The following is a 20,990-nucleotide window of genomic DNA, read 5'->3' as shown; positions in this document are numbered from 1 at the left end:
CCAATAGCTTTGCATACAATGGCATTTTAACTGTTAATCTAAATAGTTGTTAAATGTTCTCAGGGTTCTTGCCTCCACCACCCTATTAGTTACTGAATTCCAGATACTCATAACTCTCTCGTGAAAAGAAATACTCAAATCCCCTCAAAATCTCCTACTTGTACCTTAAAGCTGTGCCCCTGTTAATTGGGCATAACGTTTTTCCCTATCTACCTTCCTCTGCCCCTCAGAACTTTGTACACTTCAATCATGTGCCCCCTCAGTCTTCTCTCCTCTAAGCAAAACAGCATCAGTCTATCTTGTCTCTCTTTATATCTGATTTTCTCTAGCTGAGGCAACAATGTTGCGAATCTCCTCTGCACCTCCTCTAGTTCTTCAGCAGTTCTCCAACTTTGGCTTAACTAATGATATATACAGCACTATCAGTATCTCCTTGCTCTTATATTCAGTGCCTTGACTAATAAAGGCAATCATCCCAAATGTCATCTTAAGCACAATATCTACATGTCCTTCTGTCTTCAAGGATCTATGAACACATATAACAAGGTCCCTCTGACCCTCTGTTTTTCCTAGGGTCCTATCACTCATGCCTTCTTTTAATGACATTAATCAAGTAGTATTCAGAGAGACAGGAAGAGCAACGGTGTTTGTATTATGAAAAATCTCCGATTGTTAAAAGTTAAAGGAATGAGACTCCAGGATTGAGAATATTAATTTTCAGTGCTAGTTAGGAACGTTGAATGGGAAAGTGGCACTGAGGGCGATGAGCCATGTTCTAATAGAATGGAAGAGCACGTTAGATGGGTCGAATGGCCTTCTTCTGATCCTTTTGTTTACTTGCGGGATAGTAGTGGGAAGTTGTGTGTGTAGGCTGAAGAGATTGGGGAGACACTGAATGAATACTTTTCATCAGTATTCACTCAGGAACAGGACATTGTTGCCGATGTGAATATTGAGTCACAATTAATTAGAATAGATGGCATTGAGGTATGTAGGGAAGAGGTGTTGGAAATTCTGGAAAGGGTGAAAATAGATAAGTCCCCTGGGCCTGATGGCATTTATCCTAGGATTCTCTGGGAAGCAAGGGAGGAGATTGCAGAGCCATTGGCCTTGATTTTTATGTCCTCGGTGTCTACAGGAATAGTGCCAGAAGACTGGAGGATAGCAAATGTGGTTCCCTTGTTCAAGAAGGGGAGTAGGGATAACCCTAGTAACTATAGGCCGGTGAGTCTCACTTCTGTTGTGGGCAAAGTCTTAGAGAGAATTGTAAGGGATAGGATTTATGAACATCTGGATAGGAATAATGTGATCAAGGAGAGTCAGCATGCTTTTGTGAAGGGCAGGTTGTGCCTCACAAATGTTATTGAATTCTTTGAGAAGGTGACTAAGGAGGTGGACGAGGGTAAAGCGGTAGATGTGGTGTATATGGATTTTAGTAAGGCGTTTGATAAGGTTCCCCATGGTAGGCTACTGCAAAAAATATGGAGGTATGGCATTGAGGGTGCGTTGGAGGTTTGGATTAGGAATTGGCTGGCTGGAAGAAGACAGAGGGTAGTAGTTGATGGTAAAGGTTCATCTTGGAGTGCAGTTACTAGGTGTTCCGCAAGGATCTGTTTTGGGACCATTGCTGTTTGTCATTTTTATAAATGACCTGGAGGAGGGGCTGGAAGGTTGGGTGAGCAAGTTTGCGGATGATACGAAAGTCGGTAGAGTTGTTGAAAGTGAGGAAGGATGTGGCAGGTTATAGCGGGATATAGATAAGCTGCAGAGCTGGGCAGAAAGGTGGCAAATGGAGTTCAATGTAGGTAAGTGTGAAGTGATTCACTTTGGTAAGAGTAACAAGAAGATGGGGTACTGGGTTAATGGTCGGACACTTGGTAGTGTGGATGAGCAGAGGAATTTGGTGTCCATGTACACAGATCTCTGAAAGTTGCCACCCAGGTAAATAGTGCTGTGAAGAAGACATATGGTGTACTGGGCTTTATTGGTAGAGGAATTGAGTTCCGGAGTCCTGAGGTCATGTTGCAGTTGTATAAGACTCTGGTGCGGCCGCATCTGGAGTATTGTGTGCAGTTTTGGTCGCCATCCTATAGGAAGGATGTGGAGGCACTGGAATGGGTGCAGAGGAGGTTTACCAGGATGTTGCCCGGTATGGTAGGAAGATTGTATGAGGAAAGGCTGAGGCACTTGGGGCTGTTTTCATTGGAGAAAAGAAGGTTTAGGAGTAACTTAATAGAGGTGTACAAGATGATTAAGGGTTTAGATAGGGTTGACCATGAGAATCTTTTTCCATGTTTGGAGTCAGCTATTACGAGGGGGCATAGCTTTAAATTAAGGGGTGGTAGGTATAGGACAGATGTTAGGGGTAGATTCTTTACTCAATGAACAGTGAGTTCATGGAATGCCCTGCCAGTAGCAGTGGTGGACTCTCCCTCTTTATGGGCATTTAAACGGGCATTGGATAGGCATATGGAGGATAGTGGGCTAGTGTAGGTTAGGTGGGCTTGGATCGGTGCAACATCGAGGGCCGAAGGGCCTGTACTGCGCTGTATTTTTCGATGTTCTATGTTCTATGCAATTGGGCCGCTCAAACTCACCGACCATTCTGCGGCAAGTTGAGCTCCGATCTACCACATTAAGTGCAGGAACCTCCCGTTATCCCAATAGCGAGGCAGGCAATGTGACCTGGTTTGTGGACGGATAACGCCAGAACATTGTGTCTAGGAGCAACTTCTATCTGCACGACTACCCCGCGCCTGGAGTTTCCGCGTGGTTTGTACATAAATATCAATGAATGTTTGAACCTCACCTTCATTTTAACACTCGATCCTGGGTATTACGCAACATTAGAGGTAGCTGACGACTGCTTGGTCAAAATTCCATGTAATTTGGAGTTGCCCTGATGTCAGTTATTCTCAAAGTGGAACGAATGTCCCTCCATTTATTAGTATCACAAATGCGTGGTCTTCTCTATCAATGTTCATAACCATCCACGACTTTAAATGCAAATTAAACCAGTATATAGTTCAGGGGAATATAATCTTAGCTGTAGTTAAATTGCTTTTCTTCAAATGGAGCAGGTTTTGTACTTTATTCTCCCCATTTTAGCACGGTCTGGTTAAAACTAAGGTGCTGGGATGTAAATGGCTTTTTTGGGGGGTAATTCAAAATAAAGAAGTTTGAAAAATTACCTCTGAATAGAGACATTAAACACACACCAAGCGTCCAATTTGTAGATCCGGCCCCTCTGAATGCGTTTTAAAGTTAAAATGAGTGAGCCAGTCACACCCCAAGGACAGAATCAAACAGCAGTTGTTAATGTGCTGGGACACTATCGCCAACAATTAAGCTAACGTGGTCATTTGTGTTGATTTGACTGGAAGATGAGAGGTTTGTCTCGGGCACGCAGCAGGAGTCATGGTAAGTGGCAAATGGCCACGAATGAAGTTAGAAACAAGTAAGGGAGAAGTATTTTTAATGCACAAAAAATGCAATCACGTGGCATTTTGGAACCCGTACTTTGGAAGAAGAATCTGCCGAGCAGGCTTCACTGTGCGTTCCATGTCATAGTCTGTAATCCATTTTAGTAAGATGTATTAATTTGTTTCGTTCCCCGATTTTTTTTAATGACATCAACGACTGCTTCTCAAAAACGAAAGTATTTCACAGGTATACAGAACAGATTTGCCAAACAACTTTGCTTGAAAGTGACGTAAAATGACGTTATTCAGAACAGAAACAAAAACAGTGGACGTGAGTTTACACTGGGGTGAATTGACCGCTCTGAATTCGCCCAACAAAACCAGAGCAGACTATTTAGCGTACACCGCTGCTCAGATACAGCGGCGTTCAAAGTTACCATTCTACTCTCAAATTCTCAACTGAATGGTGTGCATTTCTCCTTAGTGTTCGTTGGGAACCAGTAATAAACACAATTTAAAAAGGATCAGGTTTAGATTGAAGTCTGTGTGCCCATTTCTGTGAACACATTACCAGACCAGCGGAATATGGAACTGCTGGGAAAAAAACGGAGGAAAAGGGAAAAAAGAATGAATGCAAAAATTAGTAAAATTGAACGAGAGATTAAGCGTCTCAAAAAATGATTGTTACACGTTGTACAAATATTTTAAATTTTATTTGCAATTTCCACATGTACAAGTTGTACATTCATAATATGGGTGATCCAACAAAATACACTCTGGACTCTAAGTTATAGAACTGTGTTGTAAATCAGAACGTGGAGGCATGCTTGCAAATCATCACAAAACGAATACATTTCTTCAGTCAGCTGTACCATTAGTTTTAACCTGTATTAAACTTACAATGAGTGTGTTGGTTGAAGTTTCAATATTATTAATTATCTGCATCCCTGAAATGATTTTTTTTTGTAAACTCCAATTTTTGTTATATTTAACATTACAGATCACACCTGTCTCATTCAGAAATTTGCAAAGCAAAGGTTGAAAATATAAAAATAAACGCAAAGCAACGTGACATTTACACACGACATAATAAAATATATCACATTTATAAAATTTTAAAGTACAAGAAATAAATAAAAAAAGAAATCGCTCATGTGCTGGGTTATAACAGTGCAGCGGATCTGCGTCTGCAGGGAATCTGGGAATTAACAGAAGCAATGGCGGTGTGTAAGTTGTGTCAGGTTGTGACGCGATGACTTTATTACACTTTACCGTTCACACTGACCTGTAGGAAGTCATGTCTGACACATTTGTCGAGCTTAGCTCCAAGTGTTATGGCACATAATCGATCCCCCACCCACCCCCTGTACCCACGCCTCCCCCTCCCCGCCCACCCCAAACAAAAATTTCCACTAAGGGTCCTTCCATTGTCCTGTAAAGGTACGCATTTGGCTCTGATAGTGAATTTGGCGATGATATGGGCAACTCGCCAGTTCCTTGTGTCCATAAGGACGAGATAGTTGCCCTTTCTCTAGTTCCTACGAGACAACTACTTCTGCTGTTTATAGTATTGCACTTTACTGCACCTTTAACTGCGTCGCACCGTAACTCCAAGACTGTTTCACTGTAACATGGAAATACTGTAGATTGTATCCTCTACCATCAAATCCCAACAACGACAGAGTCTAAACCTACACTGTACCCGTTACTTCAGACAGGGTTTATTTTTGTTGTTAATAATTTCATTAAGCAATCCACCAGGCTGTTTATCCTTCGTTCATCTTCCTCCGTTCGTTCCCTCCACTTTACTGTAAACAATGTTTAAAAATCGGTTGAAGGTCCCGGTCTGGGTCGCTTGTCATTGTTTTAATCTGTGTGTGTGTGTACGTATGTACATTGTTCCACATTACAAAGTGACTGGAACAAGAGACGGTCGTCTGAAAACAGGTATCCAGAAATCGAATCAAAAATTCTTCAGGTAATCTCGAGTCCAGCAAAGGAAGGGGTTGGGGGTGGGGGTTGTCGAGTTCATTTATTGCTGTTTCCTACATAAAAGTGTCTCGAGAAACGAAATTAACCCAGTTAAGTCTTCTGTTATCTTAAGTATCGGGCACACAATTACAGAATTCCGCATCCATAATGAAGTCCACAGAAGTTGCATTTGTTCGTAAATGTGTTTTCTGTTATGTAGTCCATCAGCACTTGGAAGAGTTTTATCTGCCACCTTCTGATAAGCTGTGCATTGAGGTCTGCATTCAGTTTTATTCTTATCTAATGAAGACCGAGAGAGAGAGAGAAATAGAGAGAGAAGAGTGTGGTATTGAAATGGAGGCCAGCCCCAGACAGGTTATCTTGGCGTCATCCTACTGACCTTTACTGTTGGTCAGTTTCCATCAGGGAATGAGGGAATGGAGGGGGTGAGGGCATTGAAATCTGAAGCCCACCGAGTGGAGGAGCAGGAATGGCAAGTCTTCAGCCGTGAGCCAGGGAGCTCACACTGGCAGTGTCCCTACCTTTGAGCTGGGAGACATGGGCTCAAGTCGCAGCTAACTGCAGAGGCGTGTCTGAACGTTTCTGGGCAGGTTGATGAGGGAAATCTTCATGCCTCGGGCCAGGGTCAAGTCTTCTCTTGCTTTCCCCCGAACAAGTTGGCCATCTGTCAGCAAACCTCGCGGGGTTTTTAGCCTATCTGTGCACACAGAGGGGACAGCACCGATATTGGTTTGTGCAGAAACGTGTGTGCATGTGCGAGAATGAGATGCACAACTGCCAGTTTGGACTTTGCCCCAATTGCGAGCTTAATTCTCCCCTCTGGTGCCAGCCGCGTGGGTGGTTCTTCTTATTGCAAGGCTCTTTCTGATTTAGACGGTAGAGTGGGGTATCACTCTGCCACTGTGTTGAGGTGGAGTTGAGGATTGATTTTGGGTGGGTGAGGGAGTGATGGAAGGGTTTGAGTGTGTGTCTGTGTGTGTTTTATTTTCTTGCCTTCTTTTGTGTGTGTGTGTGTTTTAGAAATGCTCTGGAAAGCCTGGCACGGTGCTGCTGCCACTGGCGGCGTCCGGGCTGTGCATCATGTAGTGGAGCTGGTGGTACTGCTGCAGGAGCCTCTGCAGTTGGCAGCTTTGGCACCGCGCCCCAGCCGGGCACTGGGGGTGGTGCTGGCGGGACTCCGGGGGCCCCGGCCCGGCTGATTGTCAGAGGCCCAGCGCCTCGGCGTGCTTGCGGGCTTTGAGCCTCAGGTCGGCGATGCTCGAGTTCTTGCTGCTGGTCTTGACGGCGGCGGCGGCGGCGGCGGCAGCGGCGGCCGAGGCGGACTCGGCGATCGAGGCGATCTGCAGCCCGAACGGAGGCGGCGGGAACATCAGGTACGGAGCATGCGCCGCCAGGTGGTGGTGGAGGTGCGAGTGCGCGTGCGCTACGCCGTCCAGCTGCAACTGCGCCTGAACCTACGACGATAGAGAGAGAGAGAGAGGAAACTTGGGTTCATTTTGGCTTGTGCCAACTCGCTCTCCTCCCCACCCCTTAGCATGAAGACTGAGACATAGTCAAATGAAGGGCTTATGCCCGAAACGTCGAATTTCCTATTCCTTGGATGCTGCCTGACCTGCTGTGCTTCAACCAGCAACACATTTTCAACATAGTCAAACCCAACTGAGCATGACCTTTTGAGGTTACCATCTTATTTTGGCCCCAACGACGATAAAAGAAGAAAATTGGGATCATCTCTCCTCTACTACTTCACTCTCCTCAATCCATCACCCCCCCCCCCCCCCCCCACTCCAGGATGAATATTGAGATAGGGTAAAGCTTAACTGAGCCTTAGCCGCAGTCTTAATGCGTTGTTGTCTTAATTTGGTTCTTACGCTGATAAAGAGATGGAGAGAGGAAAATTTGAGTTAATTTCTGCTTCTGTCACTTCGCTGTTCTCATGCTACCCACCCACCCACCTCCAAATCCCGGATGAATATTGACACCAAGTAGAGCCTAAGTGGACATTAGCCGCTGTCTTTTGAAGTTGTCTCAATCTGCCTCTTATGATATAGAGAGACGGGAAAATTGGACTCATTTCTGCTTTCACGTTGGTCTCGTCAACTTCCCTTCCCCCACCCCACCCCCGGATGGATGTTCAGACAGGGTAAAAACCTAACTGAGCATTAGCAACAGCCTTTTGAAGCTGGTTGTCTTAATTTGGTTCCAAAATAAGTGCAAACCTGCAGATACCATATCCAATTATCCCCCTCTCTGGAGCGCCCATCCCTAATTGCTCACCAGCCCCTTCCAAAAGGAAGCTGTAAAAGAAACGGGCCCACTTTCATGTCTAAATTACAGGCGACAGTCCAAGGACTTCTTCCTGGTAATATTTTAGTGTTCACGGTGTCGCTTTGAAACCCCACAATTTCGACACAAATTCATTCAAAGAGATTACTGTAGCACTTAGAGGCCTGTGATTTCGCACTGTCTTTTTTTTCCCCATCGCCACAGTACCCATTTTTTAAAAAAAAACAGAAGGCGAGTTAGGGAGCTCAATGCTGCTAGAAATAGCTCATGGGCCAGTTGATTGATAGGGCAACGCAATGGTTCGGGCCAAGTGTTTAACCTGTCTCCCTCCTGTACTATTGAGGACTGTCCCCCTATTTTGATTTTAAATGTAGAATTATATAATCGGCAAAAAAAAACACAACAATCCGTAAGCGAACATGAGTGACATCTTTTGGCAACTTGCAATGTCCCCTGTAAAGTTTACACCTTGACAACGCGCTGTTAGTCCCCGCAAAATGGTGTTTGATCTGGGTCGGAGCGGCCCAGAGATAGTGACAGCCGGTCCAAGGGTTTGTGGGCCACTCTCATTCGCTCCAATTACGCGGAAGTCTGGATCTAATCATAACCCTGACCCCAGCCAAACGTCCTCTTTGTGCTGGTCGTTGGTAGAGAACTGTTTCTCCGCTGGCCTGTATAAAGCTCCAACGAGAAATTCATTGTCCCAGCAATTTCTTTGCAGTTTGTTGTTCGGAAATTGCAACACTTCGTTAAATTTCTGCAAAGGGTTATTATGGGTTTCCGTGTAGTTGTAGGGGCTGCGGGGGGAGGGAGAGACATCAGTGACGTTCCTGATAACTCTAGTGAGGCCGGATAGACGTTTGGGGTGGGGGTGGGGGTTACTTTGGGATGTCCCATCTGTATAACGCTGTATATTGGAATTGCTGACGGGGGGGGGGTGGAGTGGTTGGGAGTGGGGGGAGGGGCGTTGCGAACGATCCCACTCCCTCAACAGCCGAAGCACAAGAACTGCGGAGTAAGATAGTTACCCCGCCACTCTGGAATGTCCTTCGCTTACCGTGGGTGCAATTTACACACGCGCACACATACCCAGGTACATTTACCGTCAATGCGCCCCTATTTCTTTACCCCCGTGTGTGTTTGTTTTAGTTCCAGGATATTCCCTGTATTAAAGAGGAACTCGGGGCAAATTATTTATAAAATACAAAAGCCCGCAGATTAGGGCTTGTGCCCTGTCAAAATAGAAATCGGGGCGACTGCCAGAAATTATGTAATTTCATCACTGTGCAATAACCCCACTGTCCCACATAGTCTTACAGCCTTGAACGCTTGAAAGCGCCATTCAGCCGGCTCCCACAGTTAAATACAACACCTGTTGGAAAGGCATCCGCAATGCTCCCATGTTCACGTATGGAGCAACACGGCACGCGTCTAAATGGCTTCCCGTTCCTAATATTACTCCTGGTGAATATAAGAGAGAGAGAAAGATAATATTAATGTCGCGTCATTTGATTGCAGTTTATAAGGGGACAATATTACAAAACATGGCGGGGGTGGGGAGCAGATTCCCTTTTTACATTCAAACCAATGAGATGCGAATATCCGCCGTCAAAGTTTTCAAATGATTGAATTAAACAAATACTTCCTTGAACTTTCCGCCGGCATAGGCTCAAGTTTCCCATTTCTCGCCCTATGATTTCGTCAGTTTGGCGGTAGCTGTTGTTCTAACCATGGGTGCAATTCACACACACGCACACATACCCAGGTACATTTACCGTCAATGCGCCCCTATTTCTTTACCCCTGTGTGTGTGTTGTTTTAGTTCCAGGATATTCCCTGTATTAAAGGGGACACATGAACGGCGGGTGGAGGGGGAAACTTGTTTTTAATGTATTTAAAAGGGATTACTGTCTGGCGAATTAAACCGCTCCTCATTCCTTTATATTTCGGTCAGAACTCTCCCCAACAGCACAGGGATGTTGCTACGGTCATTCGGCTGTTTAAAGAGAACGCATCCCCCCCCACCCCCGTTAAAACGAGAATAGGTCCCCGAATAACCGAAACAAAAACAGAAACTACCGGAGAAACTCGGCAAGCCGAGACCCATCTGTAGAGAGAAAACAGAGTCAATATTTCAGGTCCATTCTAAAGAAAGGTCATTGAACCAAATCTTTGACCCTACTCTCTCTCCATAGAGACTGTCAGACCTGCTGAGTTTCTCCAGCAATGTCTCCATTGTTTTTGTTTCAGATCTTCAGCATCCCCGATTCTTTGTGTTATTTCACCCCGGATGACCGAGTCTGCCGAAGATATTGGGAGATAATACCTTTATGCATTTGATTTTCTTGTTTCCGACATTTTGCTCGCCTGTTCTGGAACCAGACCTGAGGAGGAAGAAGAGGAATTTTAAAATGAAATCTGCCGTCCGAGGCGAATCGATAAACTTTTAACTCTGATCTGAGTTGTCATTTGCCAGAGACGGATAGGCAGCGCTCCGTGTAGCCGTCTCACTAATGTGGAGCAGTAATGTAATGAGAGTCCGCTACTATTCCTCACGGCCTTTCAATAACAAAAATCCAACCGTCGGAAAGGAGCGCGGCATAGATTAGTTTGTTGTCTGAGCGGAAAGTCAGTACATAAACAAACGTTAGCTGCACAATTCGTAATGTGCGTTCCCTGACAACCGTGTGTCTTTTTTTGGGGGGGGGAGGGGGTGATAATCAGTTGTTTCTGTTCTGTTCAGCAATGGCCACTTCTCTCAATCAGCCAATCCTGATAGCATCTCTCGCAAAAGAAAGACATCTCTATCCTTTGATCTTTGCAACATTTGCCGAACGATCAAGCGGTTAATTAATATTAATTGCATTTCCTAGATCAAATATACCTCCAAGCTCTCTTTAATTACTTTAATAATGGTCATTTGGAATGGTATAATTAGTGCACACACAAGAACTTCAAACGGCATTGTTTAATTACCCCAGGTACCTCCACGGTATTCTGCAGTGTGGTGTCAGCTCACTGGAGCGGAGTTTGGGTTCTGAAATGTGAATGACGACGTGGTCGCTAATGTAAACACGGGGACAACGCTTCTACTGGCATTATGGGGGTGATATGAGCCACGCTTGGACCCGAAACGTGAACTGATTTCTCTCCACAGATACTGCCAGACCTGCTGAGCTTTTCCAGCAATCTCTATTTTCGTCTGTCTCCCTTTCACAAGTCTGTTAGTCAGTACTTGGATGCCCTCAGCTCCGTAACACGGGCGGGAGCCCTTTTGCAACACACGCCACAAATTTTCAAACAAAACCAAATCTCTAAAGTGTGTTAGTCAGACGCCGAACATCGGCTGAAAGCGGCGCCGGGGTCAGTACCAGGCAAGCACAGGGATACATGTCAAACTGATGTGGAATTGTTTTTTTGGGGGTTGGGGAGGGGGGGGGCGAGGGCGGGGGCAGCGGTAGAGGGGTTGGGAAGAGGGTGACTTCGAGCACCCCAGGAGAATCAGTCAGGTAGCCCGGAGTCTAATCTCTCTGCATGGGGGAGTGAGCTGTGAATGCGGGGAAGGGAAAGTGGAAGGGGGTTTTGCGGTTTAATGGGTCCCCAGCGGATTTTGCTTTTTGAAAGCGCCAAAGTAAAAGTTAAGGGGAAGTTTGAGACAAACATCCGACCGTCCGAAAATGAAATTTAGGCAGAAAAGGGGGCCGCGTTAGAACATAGAACTGAACCGTTAAAATGCTTGAAGCTTCCCAGTTACCCCTGGGGACGGCAGGCGTGGATATAAGGGGCATATGCAAACCGGGCGATAGGGCTGTCGAGCGAAAGCATTAGGTTAAACCTCGGGAGATAGTCAGATCAATTACAATTAGAGCACCAATGTCGATTCCAAATATGTTAAGTTAAAACAACTCCAATGTTTGCAGCCCGCTTCCACACAATCAATTCTTTATTAAGCTCCAGTAAACGCTACCCGTTGGAAACGGTGGTAATATGATTTCTTTTTGATTTCCATTAGCGACAGTGAATAATGACATTTAATTTAGGCCTGCGCCATAAACGAAAATGTATTATATGTAATTGAATTACCGGCTGGCCCTTCACCGCTCTCATAAGTTTAAATTACCCAGTGACAGATGCCTGGTGCGCCTTGCTAACCGAGCAGGGTTAATAATCTGCCGCAGCCCCTCCGAGTTAGTGAGCATGGACTTGTGTTACGGTTACTGCTGTTGTGTCCTGTCCTTTCCCCGGCCCTGACACTTCCACCATCTGCTTCTTTGCCTCCTCCTCCACCACCACCACCCTCCTCCACCCCTTGGATCCGCAAAGTTGTCTATTAGCCTAGTCCCACACAGCACCTGAAAACAGACAGCTCCCGTGCACCTTGACTGACGGTTTAAGTCCCGCTTAGTAAGCTTTAAGACACAAATTTGTATGTTTAGCCCAAGAAATAGCATCGTCACGTTATATTTTTGTCAGTACAGCTAGCCCAATCTAATCTCTTATCTGCCTCTCTCTCTTTACCCGTTCACTTGTTTTTTCTCTCTCTGTTCCCCCGAAATTTCGATTTAAAACGCAACTCGTCTGCAAGACTACGTGTGCCCAGGGAAGTCTCGCCTGAAGACTTCCTTGAGCACCTGCAATGTGTACTGCAGTTTTTGGCCCTGCCCTGGCCAGTCCCAGTCTCCAGGTTTATCCTAACACCCTAACATCCTTCCTTCACTCGCCAACCACTCTCAGTCAATGAACCGACTCGACTACAGATGGAAGAACTGACATCTGCGCGTTCCCACTCAATCAGTATGAGTTTGTTTTGTTTTGTCTCTTTGTAAATCAATTTATTGGAAAATTGCTTTATCGCGTGGGACTTGACCTCAGATAAACACTTTGAGATCTTCAGATAAGTGAAACTCTTTTCAAATAAACACAACTAAGTTTTATCTGGAAGTCACGCCATCCCGCTTTTTTGAACTGGAAACAGTGAGTGAACAGTTATGGCAACAGAAATACAGACTTAGAAACAAACACCCCTCTGTTAGTCTTTTACCTGAAATCCAACTTCATTTGCAGTATTGAGGGTAATTATATTTCAAGGTTTACTGCTGGTAAATTACAGAGCGAACTGGTGTGTGTGTTTGTGTGTGTGTGTGTGTGTGTGTTTGTGTGTGTATGTGTTAACAGGTTGCGTCCTCCTGTATTTTAAACTCCTAGTAATGAATCTCCCTCACCTGGACCCTAGCTTCGGACAGCCCTAGTCTCTGACTCAATTCCTCTCTCATAAAGGCGTCCGGATAGTGCGTCTCATCGAAAAGTCTCTCCAGTTCATTCAACTGTTCCAGTGTGAAGTTGGTCCGGCTCCTCCTCTGCTTTAACTTTGTCTGACCGTCCTCGTCTTCCGATTTCACATCCTCTCTCTTCTCTTTACATTCATAAATACCTGCAAAGAGACCATGTTATTTCGTCAAACTGGCGAAGTGAGGGAAAGGAAAATGCACATGCAAAACTGTACACACCCTTCAGCGTCAAACCGACCGAATGATCCAACCTCGATATCCTTGAATCCTAATTGTAACTAGATTATTTTCAGGCCATGCCATTTGCGAGTAATTTACTTAAACATTCTTAAATAGTACTTCACTGTCTTCCCACAGCTCCTAGGGCAGCTTTAGCTCGTGTAGAAATTCTGATCCGAATGGTAAATTACTGTCTATTGACGATGCATTTGGGTCAATTAAAATGATAAGCACCGCTTCCTTCTCGATAATCGTTGAATATTAGTTTATACATATGTATTTAAAACACTCCCTGCTCAGAACTGATACAGCAGCCTCAAACCTTGCCCCAAATCTTTTATTTCAGTGTGGCTTCTGTCTAATTTGATTGCTCTTTCCCTAGATCTAAGTCACACGACGGAGGCCTACATAAGGAATGTAGCCTCTTTAATAAAAAGAAAACAATAAAGGGCCTTTCATTGCCTTTCAGAGTGACTAAGGGGCGGATGGAGGGGAAAGTGTATCACCTATAAAATGCCTGGCTGACATTTTATTTCTACAAGAACAAAGCCGCGCAGACAAGCTAACTCTATGTTCCAATTAAAGTAGCATAAACAGGCGTGAAGATTTGCCATGTTTTTTTTCTCTCCTGTCATTACCCGCACAACACAATCTTTGATCACTGCTAGTGCCAAACGGTATTTGTATTTCAGTTTCTTATACAACACGAACACTTCCAACTGCCAAACACTGTCAGGCTGCTGAATTCTAATAGCCAGAGATAGCTATGGCAGTTTCACCAGCCCCTGTTTGTTTTCCATCGTATCTGTGTGACACAGTGCAGAATGTCCAGGCAATTGACCCAAATCTGCCTGAAAATAAATCATCATTATCTGAATGCCAATTTTTTTTATTATGTCTAGTTTCACCACCCTTAGAATCTGGATCCATTTTACCGATCATTCAAATTCAGCTGTTGCATATGCAGGAACGAAAGGTACAGCGATCACTGTCCTACAAGCAAACGGGACGGGGGCAATTGCTCTTTTATTCCATTAAATAGTCTATTCGGCGGGGAAATTATATAAGTGTGTTTCTACATTAACATTTGAGTCATTAGAAAACTTCCAGCCTTGTCTGGATACGACCTTTCCAAATTTCAACCGAAAACATTATGTACAAATAGGCAAACTTTGACCATTTTTAACAGCTCCAAGATTATAAGACAGGCGACGCGTAAAATACATTGTCTTCTTGACGTTCAATTTATGAAGGTTTAAACCTCGACTTCCCTTCTCCCCCGACCTCTCTCGCAAAATGTAACGCTAATAAATTAATTCAACAGATTGACTGCATTTTTTTTGTTTATTCCTTTGCGGTTGGATTCATTAATTCAACAAAAAAAATTTACGTATGCACCCGATTATTTATCCTGGTCTTATACATTGTACACTGGCCCAGCCTTTCACCCTTCGTATTAAGTGGTGTTTATGATAAAACCGGGGATGTATTTGGTGAATATAATTTCTGTGAATATAATACGGTGTCAGCAGCTATTATATATATATACTTACTACCCAACGAATCTAAGAAGTTTATAATGATTTAGTAGAGAGTGGAATAGCGTATGTCTATGGAAACATGATGAGATGGGGAGCAACAGAAAGTGGATTTAATGTTAATAAAGTGATTTTTACCTCTGAAACTCATTAACGTGTTTTTGTTTAAATTTAGCTGGAAGGTGAGAATCGCGAAAGTGTCATAAGAAATGCTTTGATCTTTCAATATCCTGTCCTGCCTCGGCTCCTTGTTTATTTAACCCCAGGTTTTCCATAACGACGTTAGCGGGAGCTGAAATCCGAGATTGTTACAAATGAATCTGCTCCGTGTCTTCCCTGAACTGTATGAATCATAATAAGGCATTCTCTACACCGACAGAGATTGCTTCGGCTGTTTTAGCTCTCCCCGAGAATGCTGCTCATTCCATCATGCTAGGTAATTGCATTAGAATGGGATTTCATGGCATCATTTCTTTCAAGTCACTGTCTGAATTCACAGCACATATGAATAGCAATAAAAAGCGCCAGGACATACTGTTATTGCCTTCAATTGAATAAAGCTGAAATATTAATATATAGATGGGACAGAATGAATCTGGCATACAATACCAAGCGCATTTAAATGCACTATTTAACACCTAGGGTTAGATTTTTTTTATCACACAATCGCCGTTATGCATTTGGACATTTTTTTCTAAGGATTTTGCCTTTTTAAAACACACGTTGCGCCTGTATTGTTGACATCCGTAACCAGACCTTATGGAGAGCTGAAATATATTTGCTATATATAAAACAATGAGTTAAGAGTCCGCCAATGATTTAGGCTTTACTTGGGAATTTAGTTTTCGAATGAAGTAATCGAATCTTATGAACTAAATGGTAATATGGTTAGCCTAGTCTTTGCAGTAAGTGTCCATGTGCATCTTGCAGAGTTTATTAATCGTACACACCCGGTTTAACGACAGTACTGTTTAATTGCAACTAGAATCCAATTCAAGGAAGAAATATGCTTCACTCGCCGCCTGAGCCCGAGATTTGGCCATTTACGATTTCCAAACCATCCCATTTTCCATAATCGAAAGGGCTCTTTTTGAAAAATCACTGGGTTTTTTTTAAGTCAGCGAATTCCGGGTTTAGCGGCCGAGGAGAAGGATTAATGTTTGTGTTTTAATTTTCCCCCAATCTCTCAGCCTGAACGCGGAATGGTCCTTGCTTCGCCAGGAACAAGGAAAGAGAGAGAGAGAGCGGTGGGTTTGTTTGGAAGAATATCACATTGGAGGGGTAGGTGGGGGAGGACAAATGAGGCAGAATATTGAGAGAGTTGCCCCGATTGAGGGCATTTTCCAACCCTCAGATGGCGTGGGGAAGGTGGAGGGGGCGAGTTCTAAGAGTAGAATCCCACGGCATTCTCCCATATTTGTCAAAGTCTTTCCTTTGCCCTAAACAGTTAAAGGGAACAGCCAGCAGTCCGCTCTCCTCCCTCCTGGCCTCCCTACCCGACCCAGGGATGAATTGGAGCGAACTTTTTTTTTCGCTTTTTGTCTGTCTCTGCAGGATTTACAGAGGGTGTTGCGAGGAATCGATGCCCGGTCCTTTCCCGTCTAAAGCCTCGGTAAACAGGCCGAGAGGAATGTTCCGTGCTCCCTTGAAGTTTACTCGGCATGAATTCACCTACTGGTTACATTCATGGCTAGCACACACACACACAAAAAGAAACAGCTGCCTACCTTCAGAAGTTCTGGCGGAGTTCAAGTCTTTTACTTTCTCGTTCTCGTTGTCCACATCCTTGTAAACGTGTGTTGTGCAATGGCTGGTCTCAGTGATCTCTTGGCAACTGGAATCTGAGCCACTCAGTTCCCTGGATCGAGCTAGCCCGCTCTCCAGAACTTCCCGATACGTGATCGCCTCTTTCTTATCCTTGTTTTTTAGCTCGAAAGATTTAGAGACGAACGCCGTTAGCTCCTCCATGGTTAGCTCGCCTGCTCGCTGATCTTTTAAATATGTATATATCTCCCCTTCTCAATGCGTGTGTCTGTGTACAAACAGCCTCCGAGCCGGCGGTGAGAGTAAAAAAAAATCCAGCCCCCACGCACTCTCCCTCCCTCCCTCCCCCCCACCCCCCCCAACCACCCCGTTCCCTCCTTCTGTCCTCAATGTGTTTGCAATGATGCCTTGTTATTTTGCTAACCACCTTGTTACATGCTGTTGGGAGGGGTGTTGGCAGAGGGAGATCGGGCCCTGGTGTTATGTGTTACTATTTGAGATCAGAGTATTTATACTTGGCGATCAGAACCCACCTCCCACTCCCAACACACACACACACACACATACACCCCCCCCCCCTCCCCCCGGTACACACACCTCCATCTCCTCGGCAATTATTCACTTGAATACGTCTCAGGCGCGTGGATCATGCAACCTGTATACCTCCTCCCCTCCACCGCCCCCAACCTCATCCCAACTGTTCTCTCGCTGTCGCTAATCCAGTAACCGAATAGGATTCTTTTAATTCAATTACAACCCTATTATTGCTCTCCCATTACTTAGGTAAACACCCGAGACGTGCGGCAACTGTTTACGTAGGGAAATCACTGCAAGTCACCTCCTTTCGGTGGCAACCGATCAAACTAAACTCACCAGCCTCACGATTGCAGAACGCTGGTGGGGTTCGGGGAGGGGGTTGTGCAAATAGCTTAATTTTAATACATTTAAGAAAGGTTTAACATGTCTAGGCCACCTGTCTATCTAATGCACGCACAGAGGACAGCAAAATCACTGCGACTTTTACATTCATCATTCATCCAAATGCGATAGAGTTGTTTTACATGAAAATATAACACTGTTGTTTATATATCTATATACATTCGACAGTTCGATTGCAAATTATTGTGTTCTGGTATCTGATATCTTGCTTAATTTTTACAAATCTGCTCTGATGCGACTGGCTTTTAAATGCATATCTCATATTTACCTTCTATCCAATTATTTAATGGTCACATTAGATAATTTTGTTTCTGGACATCACTTGTTAGGTAATCCTTCAGAATGAATGTCTGTCAGCTATTAATTGTATCAAAATATATAAGGCGGCTGTGGTTATGCAGAGTGTCTAGGTCCCTGGGTAACTGCTCAGTCTCTGCAGGCTCATAGTTTAAGGAGGCCAACGACCCGAGAGAAGCGAGCATCTCATACAATTATTAATTTTTCTCTTGGTGAATGACTGTTGTTAGACTTAAAATCACACATATCGAACGAGGTAAAGGTGGTGACGAAAGAAAATAATGTTTGCAATAAAACAGTTACTACTTAAAAAAATAAATAGAACCGTTCCCCAAATTTGCCGAAATGTTACGACGTGGATTTTAACATATACAGGTGGGAGCAAATACACCATTGCTCCCCCTTTACAGTGACTAGGCTTGACAGTTATTGTATTGCTTCATCTATATGTCACCTCCGATACAGATTTCTTTTTCAAAAGTGACATGCAATGAAGTCCTTAATTCAATATTCGCGCAAATGAACAAATAGTCCACCTGATAGGGAACATCGTTCATTGAAAATATTGAAATGTAGGGTGGGAATCTCCGGTCCCTATTCACCAACAGACCGCCCTGTTGGGAAAAGCACCAAGTGGCGATCCGCGATGCTGTTGCATATTTTATTGTTGAGCCCTAATATTTAGATAAATAAAGTTACCCAGATCCTGCTCTCCAACCCCGTTAGCCGTAAAGTTCCTCTCTTCATAGCGTCCGTGCTCATTTGCCCAATGGACATTGAGTGCCCTGCTTTTGCCTTCACAATGCCACATTATTCCAAGGAATTCACCTGAATTTACATAAAAATCTCCAGATCAACAAATCCACTTAAAATGAGTGAAGATGACTGTTTTTATAATAACAAAATTGCATTTCCTAATGTGCATGATTTCAACAATTGAGAAGGACTCGATTAAGGGAAATTCAACCCGTCCCCCATTTCTGTCCTTGCAAATTACAAATCCGATCAGTTACACGCGAATTTCCAACGTTATTAGCAGCGTTTTGACAAAAGCAACCCTCTTTAGCAAGTCACAATTTATTATTGTTTTAGGAGAGAGAGGGAGAGGGAGCAGAAAATCCGGTTGTGCTTCCAGCCCTGCTGGTGTTTGGAGCGTTTGTACGCCAGGGAATTTTGTCACCCTGGTCAAATTCCGCTACATTTCTGTGGCGCCCCAGAGAGCAGACCGTTACCAGAAGTACACGTGTGACAGTCCTTTTGTATAACTTGTCTGCACTGACCTTTCCACACTGGGGTGGAGAGAGGGAGTGTGTGCGCATGGTGTCAACTTCAAAGGATGCGGTCACTATGCAACTTTCCTGGGTTCGCAAATTTTGGAGCTAGACTTAATCCTCGGATTTGAAATATTGAATTGTAAGCAACGATCTTTCTGCATCTTCAGGCAGGTAAGCTGGAATGAGGAAGGAACCCAGGGAGAGAGGTCGGGGTCCATGTGCCTGTTAGGGAATGACGGGAAACTTGTGTGGAGGGTTTGCGGCCTGGCTGCAGAGGCCAGGCTCCAGAGGCCAGGCAGGATTCATCGACCCGTGACGTCAGCAACTTAGTGGATGGGTTTGCAATTTGTCTGAAACATAAACAAAGCCACATTCTTGAAGTGGCAACCTTTTCATTCCCCTCTCCCTTCTACCCCCACTCTCTTCACTTCCCTCTCCCTTTCCCTCTCCCTACTTTCTTCACTCCCCTCTGCATTCCCCTCTTCCCTCCATTCCCCCTCCCCTCCATTCCCCTCTCCTTCCCTTCCATTCTCTTCTCCCTTCTCCCTCCCTTCCACTTCCCTCTCCCTTCCAGTCCCTTCTCCCTTCCCCCTCTCCTCCACTCCCCACTCTCTTCACTCCCCTCTCCCCTCCACTCCCCACTCTCTTCACTCCCCCTCCCTTCCCCCCTCTACTCCCCACTCTCTTCACTCCCCCTCCCTCCCCCCACCCCTCTACTCCCCATTCTCTTCACTCCCCCTCCCTCCCCCCACCCCTCTACTCCCCATTCTCTTCATTCCCATCTCCCTTCCCCCTCCCCTCCACTCCCATCTCCCTTCCCCCTCCCCTCCACTCCCATCTCCCTTCCCCCTCCCCTCCACTCCACACTCTCTTCACTCCTTTCTTCAGTCCACTCCCCTCCCTCTCCTCCAGTGTCCTCTCCACTTCCCTCCCCACTGTCTTCCCAACTCCCCTCTACTCCCTTCATAATTATCCTCACTATTTCACTTTCAATTCCACTCTCCATTTGTCTCCCCCACTCCCCTCTCCACTCCCTTCCCACTCCCCTTCCCTTCGCTCCACGCCCCTCCCCTCTCACCTTTCCACTCACCTTCCTATCCTCTCCACTCCTTAGTTCCCCCCACACTTCCTTCGCCACAGAACCCCTTTCCTAGTTCCTACCAATCTCATCTCTCCATTCCTCTTTCCCTCCCTCCCTACTTCCCTCCCCTCCAAACACCCCGCCGCACCTGCCCACTTACGCCTCCAACTCTCCCCCAACGAATCTCCACTGCTCCTTCAGACGTATTTAGTGAGAAATGTTTTAAAATAAGAGTAGCTCGCTTCAGCTGGTGGAAATCTAACCCTGCTTTACAACAACAGGTAAACTTCTTCACAGTTAATATGGGGCCTTCTTCACTGCCCGCCCCTGTGAATTCCGTTTCCTTACGTGCCTCAGTGTATATTCCTTTAGAGCTGAAAAAATGTGTTGCTGGAAAAGCGCAGCAGGTCAGGTAGCATCCAAGGAACAGGAGATTCGACGTTTCGGGCATAAGCCCTTCTTCAGGGCTTTAGACGTAACATAGCAGCGTCGTGTGTTTATGAGGACCCACTGATAGCTCCTCATGGACTCATTCAAAGTGCTGTGTTATTGCTCGACAACCACCTGATGTGCCCCGTGGGGTGTCTCTTACAGAAGAGGGGTCAGTCCCCAGTGTGATTGAAGCGTGGATCAATTCCCCCTGCCCCATCACACAAAGCCTCCCTCTCTCAAAGGTCTGTAGCCGCGTCGTGAGAGGTTTGTGCAGTGACTTCTCACTCTCGCCGTGATCAAAGTCTAACCTGGTCCAACTGGACTTGAACTTGGAGGGCCCGACCTTTCCCGTGTCAAGTTTATTCACCCTCGCCTTCCCTTCCTCAGTATATAAATAGCAACACGACTTGTGGCCTGTGGTTTTCACCGGACCGTCACATTGCGTATTCTGTAGCAAA

At 45.2% G+C, this 20,990-nt stretch overlaps 1 protein-coding gene across 1 annotated transcript; it reads right to left on the bottom strand.

Moving 5' to 3' along the window:
* Positions 1–4,815: 4,815 nt before the first annotated feature.
* shox (shox homeobox) lies at positions 4,816–16,821 on the bottom strand. The gene is made up of 5 exons (XM_060826270.1): positions 16,473–16,821; positions 12,923–13,131; positions 10,027–10,084; positions 9,073–9,161; positions 4,816–6,868 (listed from the first exon to the last, which is right to left on the bottom strand). Exons 1-5 carry the CDS (start codon positions 16,711–16,713, stop codon positions 6,617–6,619), a joined length of 849 nt encoding a protein of 282 aa, XP_060682253.1. The 5' UTR covers positions 16,714–16,821; the 3' UTR covers positions 4,816–6,616.
* Between the last annotated feature and the right edge of the window lie 4,169 nt (positions 16,822–20,990).

The sequence above is a fragment of the Hemiscyllium ocellatum genome, chromosome 6 (genome assembly GCF_020745735.1).
Source record: "Hemiscyllium ocellatum isolate sHemOce1 chromosome 6, sHemOce1.pat.X.cur, whole genome shotgun sequence".
NCBI lineage: Eukaryota > Metazoa > Chordata > Chondrichthyes > Orectolobiformes > Hemiscylliidae > Hemiscyllium > Hemiscyllium ocellatum.
This window is presented reverse-complemented; position numbering and strand designations above follow the sequence as displayed.

What these genes read in the sequence shown, in the direction of transcription:
- shox (XM_060826270.1), bottom strand. Translation starts at nt 16,713, where the DNA reads ATGGAGGAGCTAACGGCGTTCGTCTCTAAATCTTTCGAGCTAAAAAAC. An exon ending in CTCCGCCAGAACTTCTGAAG is followed by an intron (nt 13,132 to 16,472) that starts GTAGGCAGCTGT and finishes GTCTCTTTGCAG; the next exon opens with GTATTTATGAATGTAAAGAG. An exon ending in AGAAAATCAAATGCATAAAG is followed by an intron (nt 9,162 to 10,026) that starts GTATTATCTCCC and finishes TATATTCACCAG; the next exon opens with GAGTAATATTAGGAACGGGA.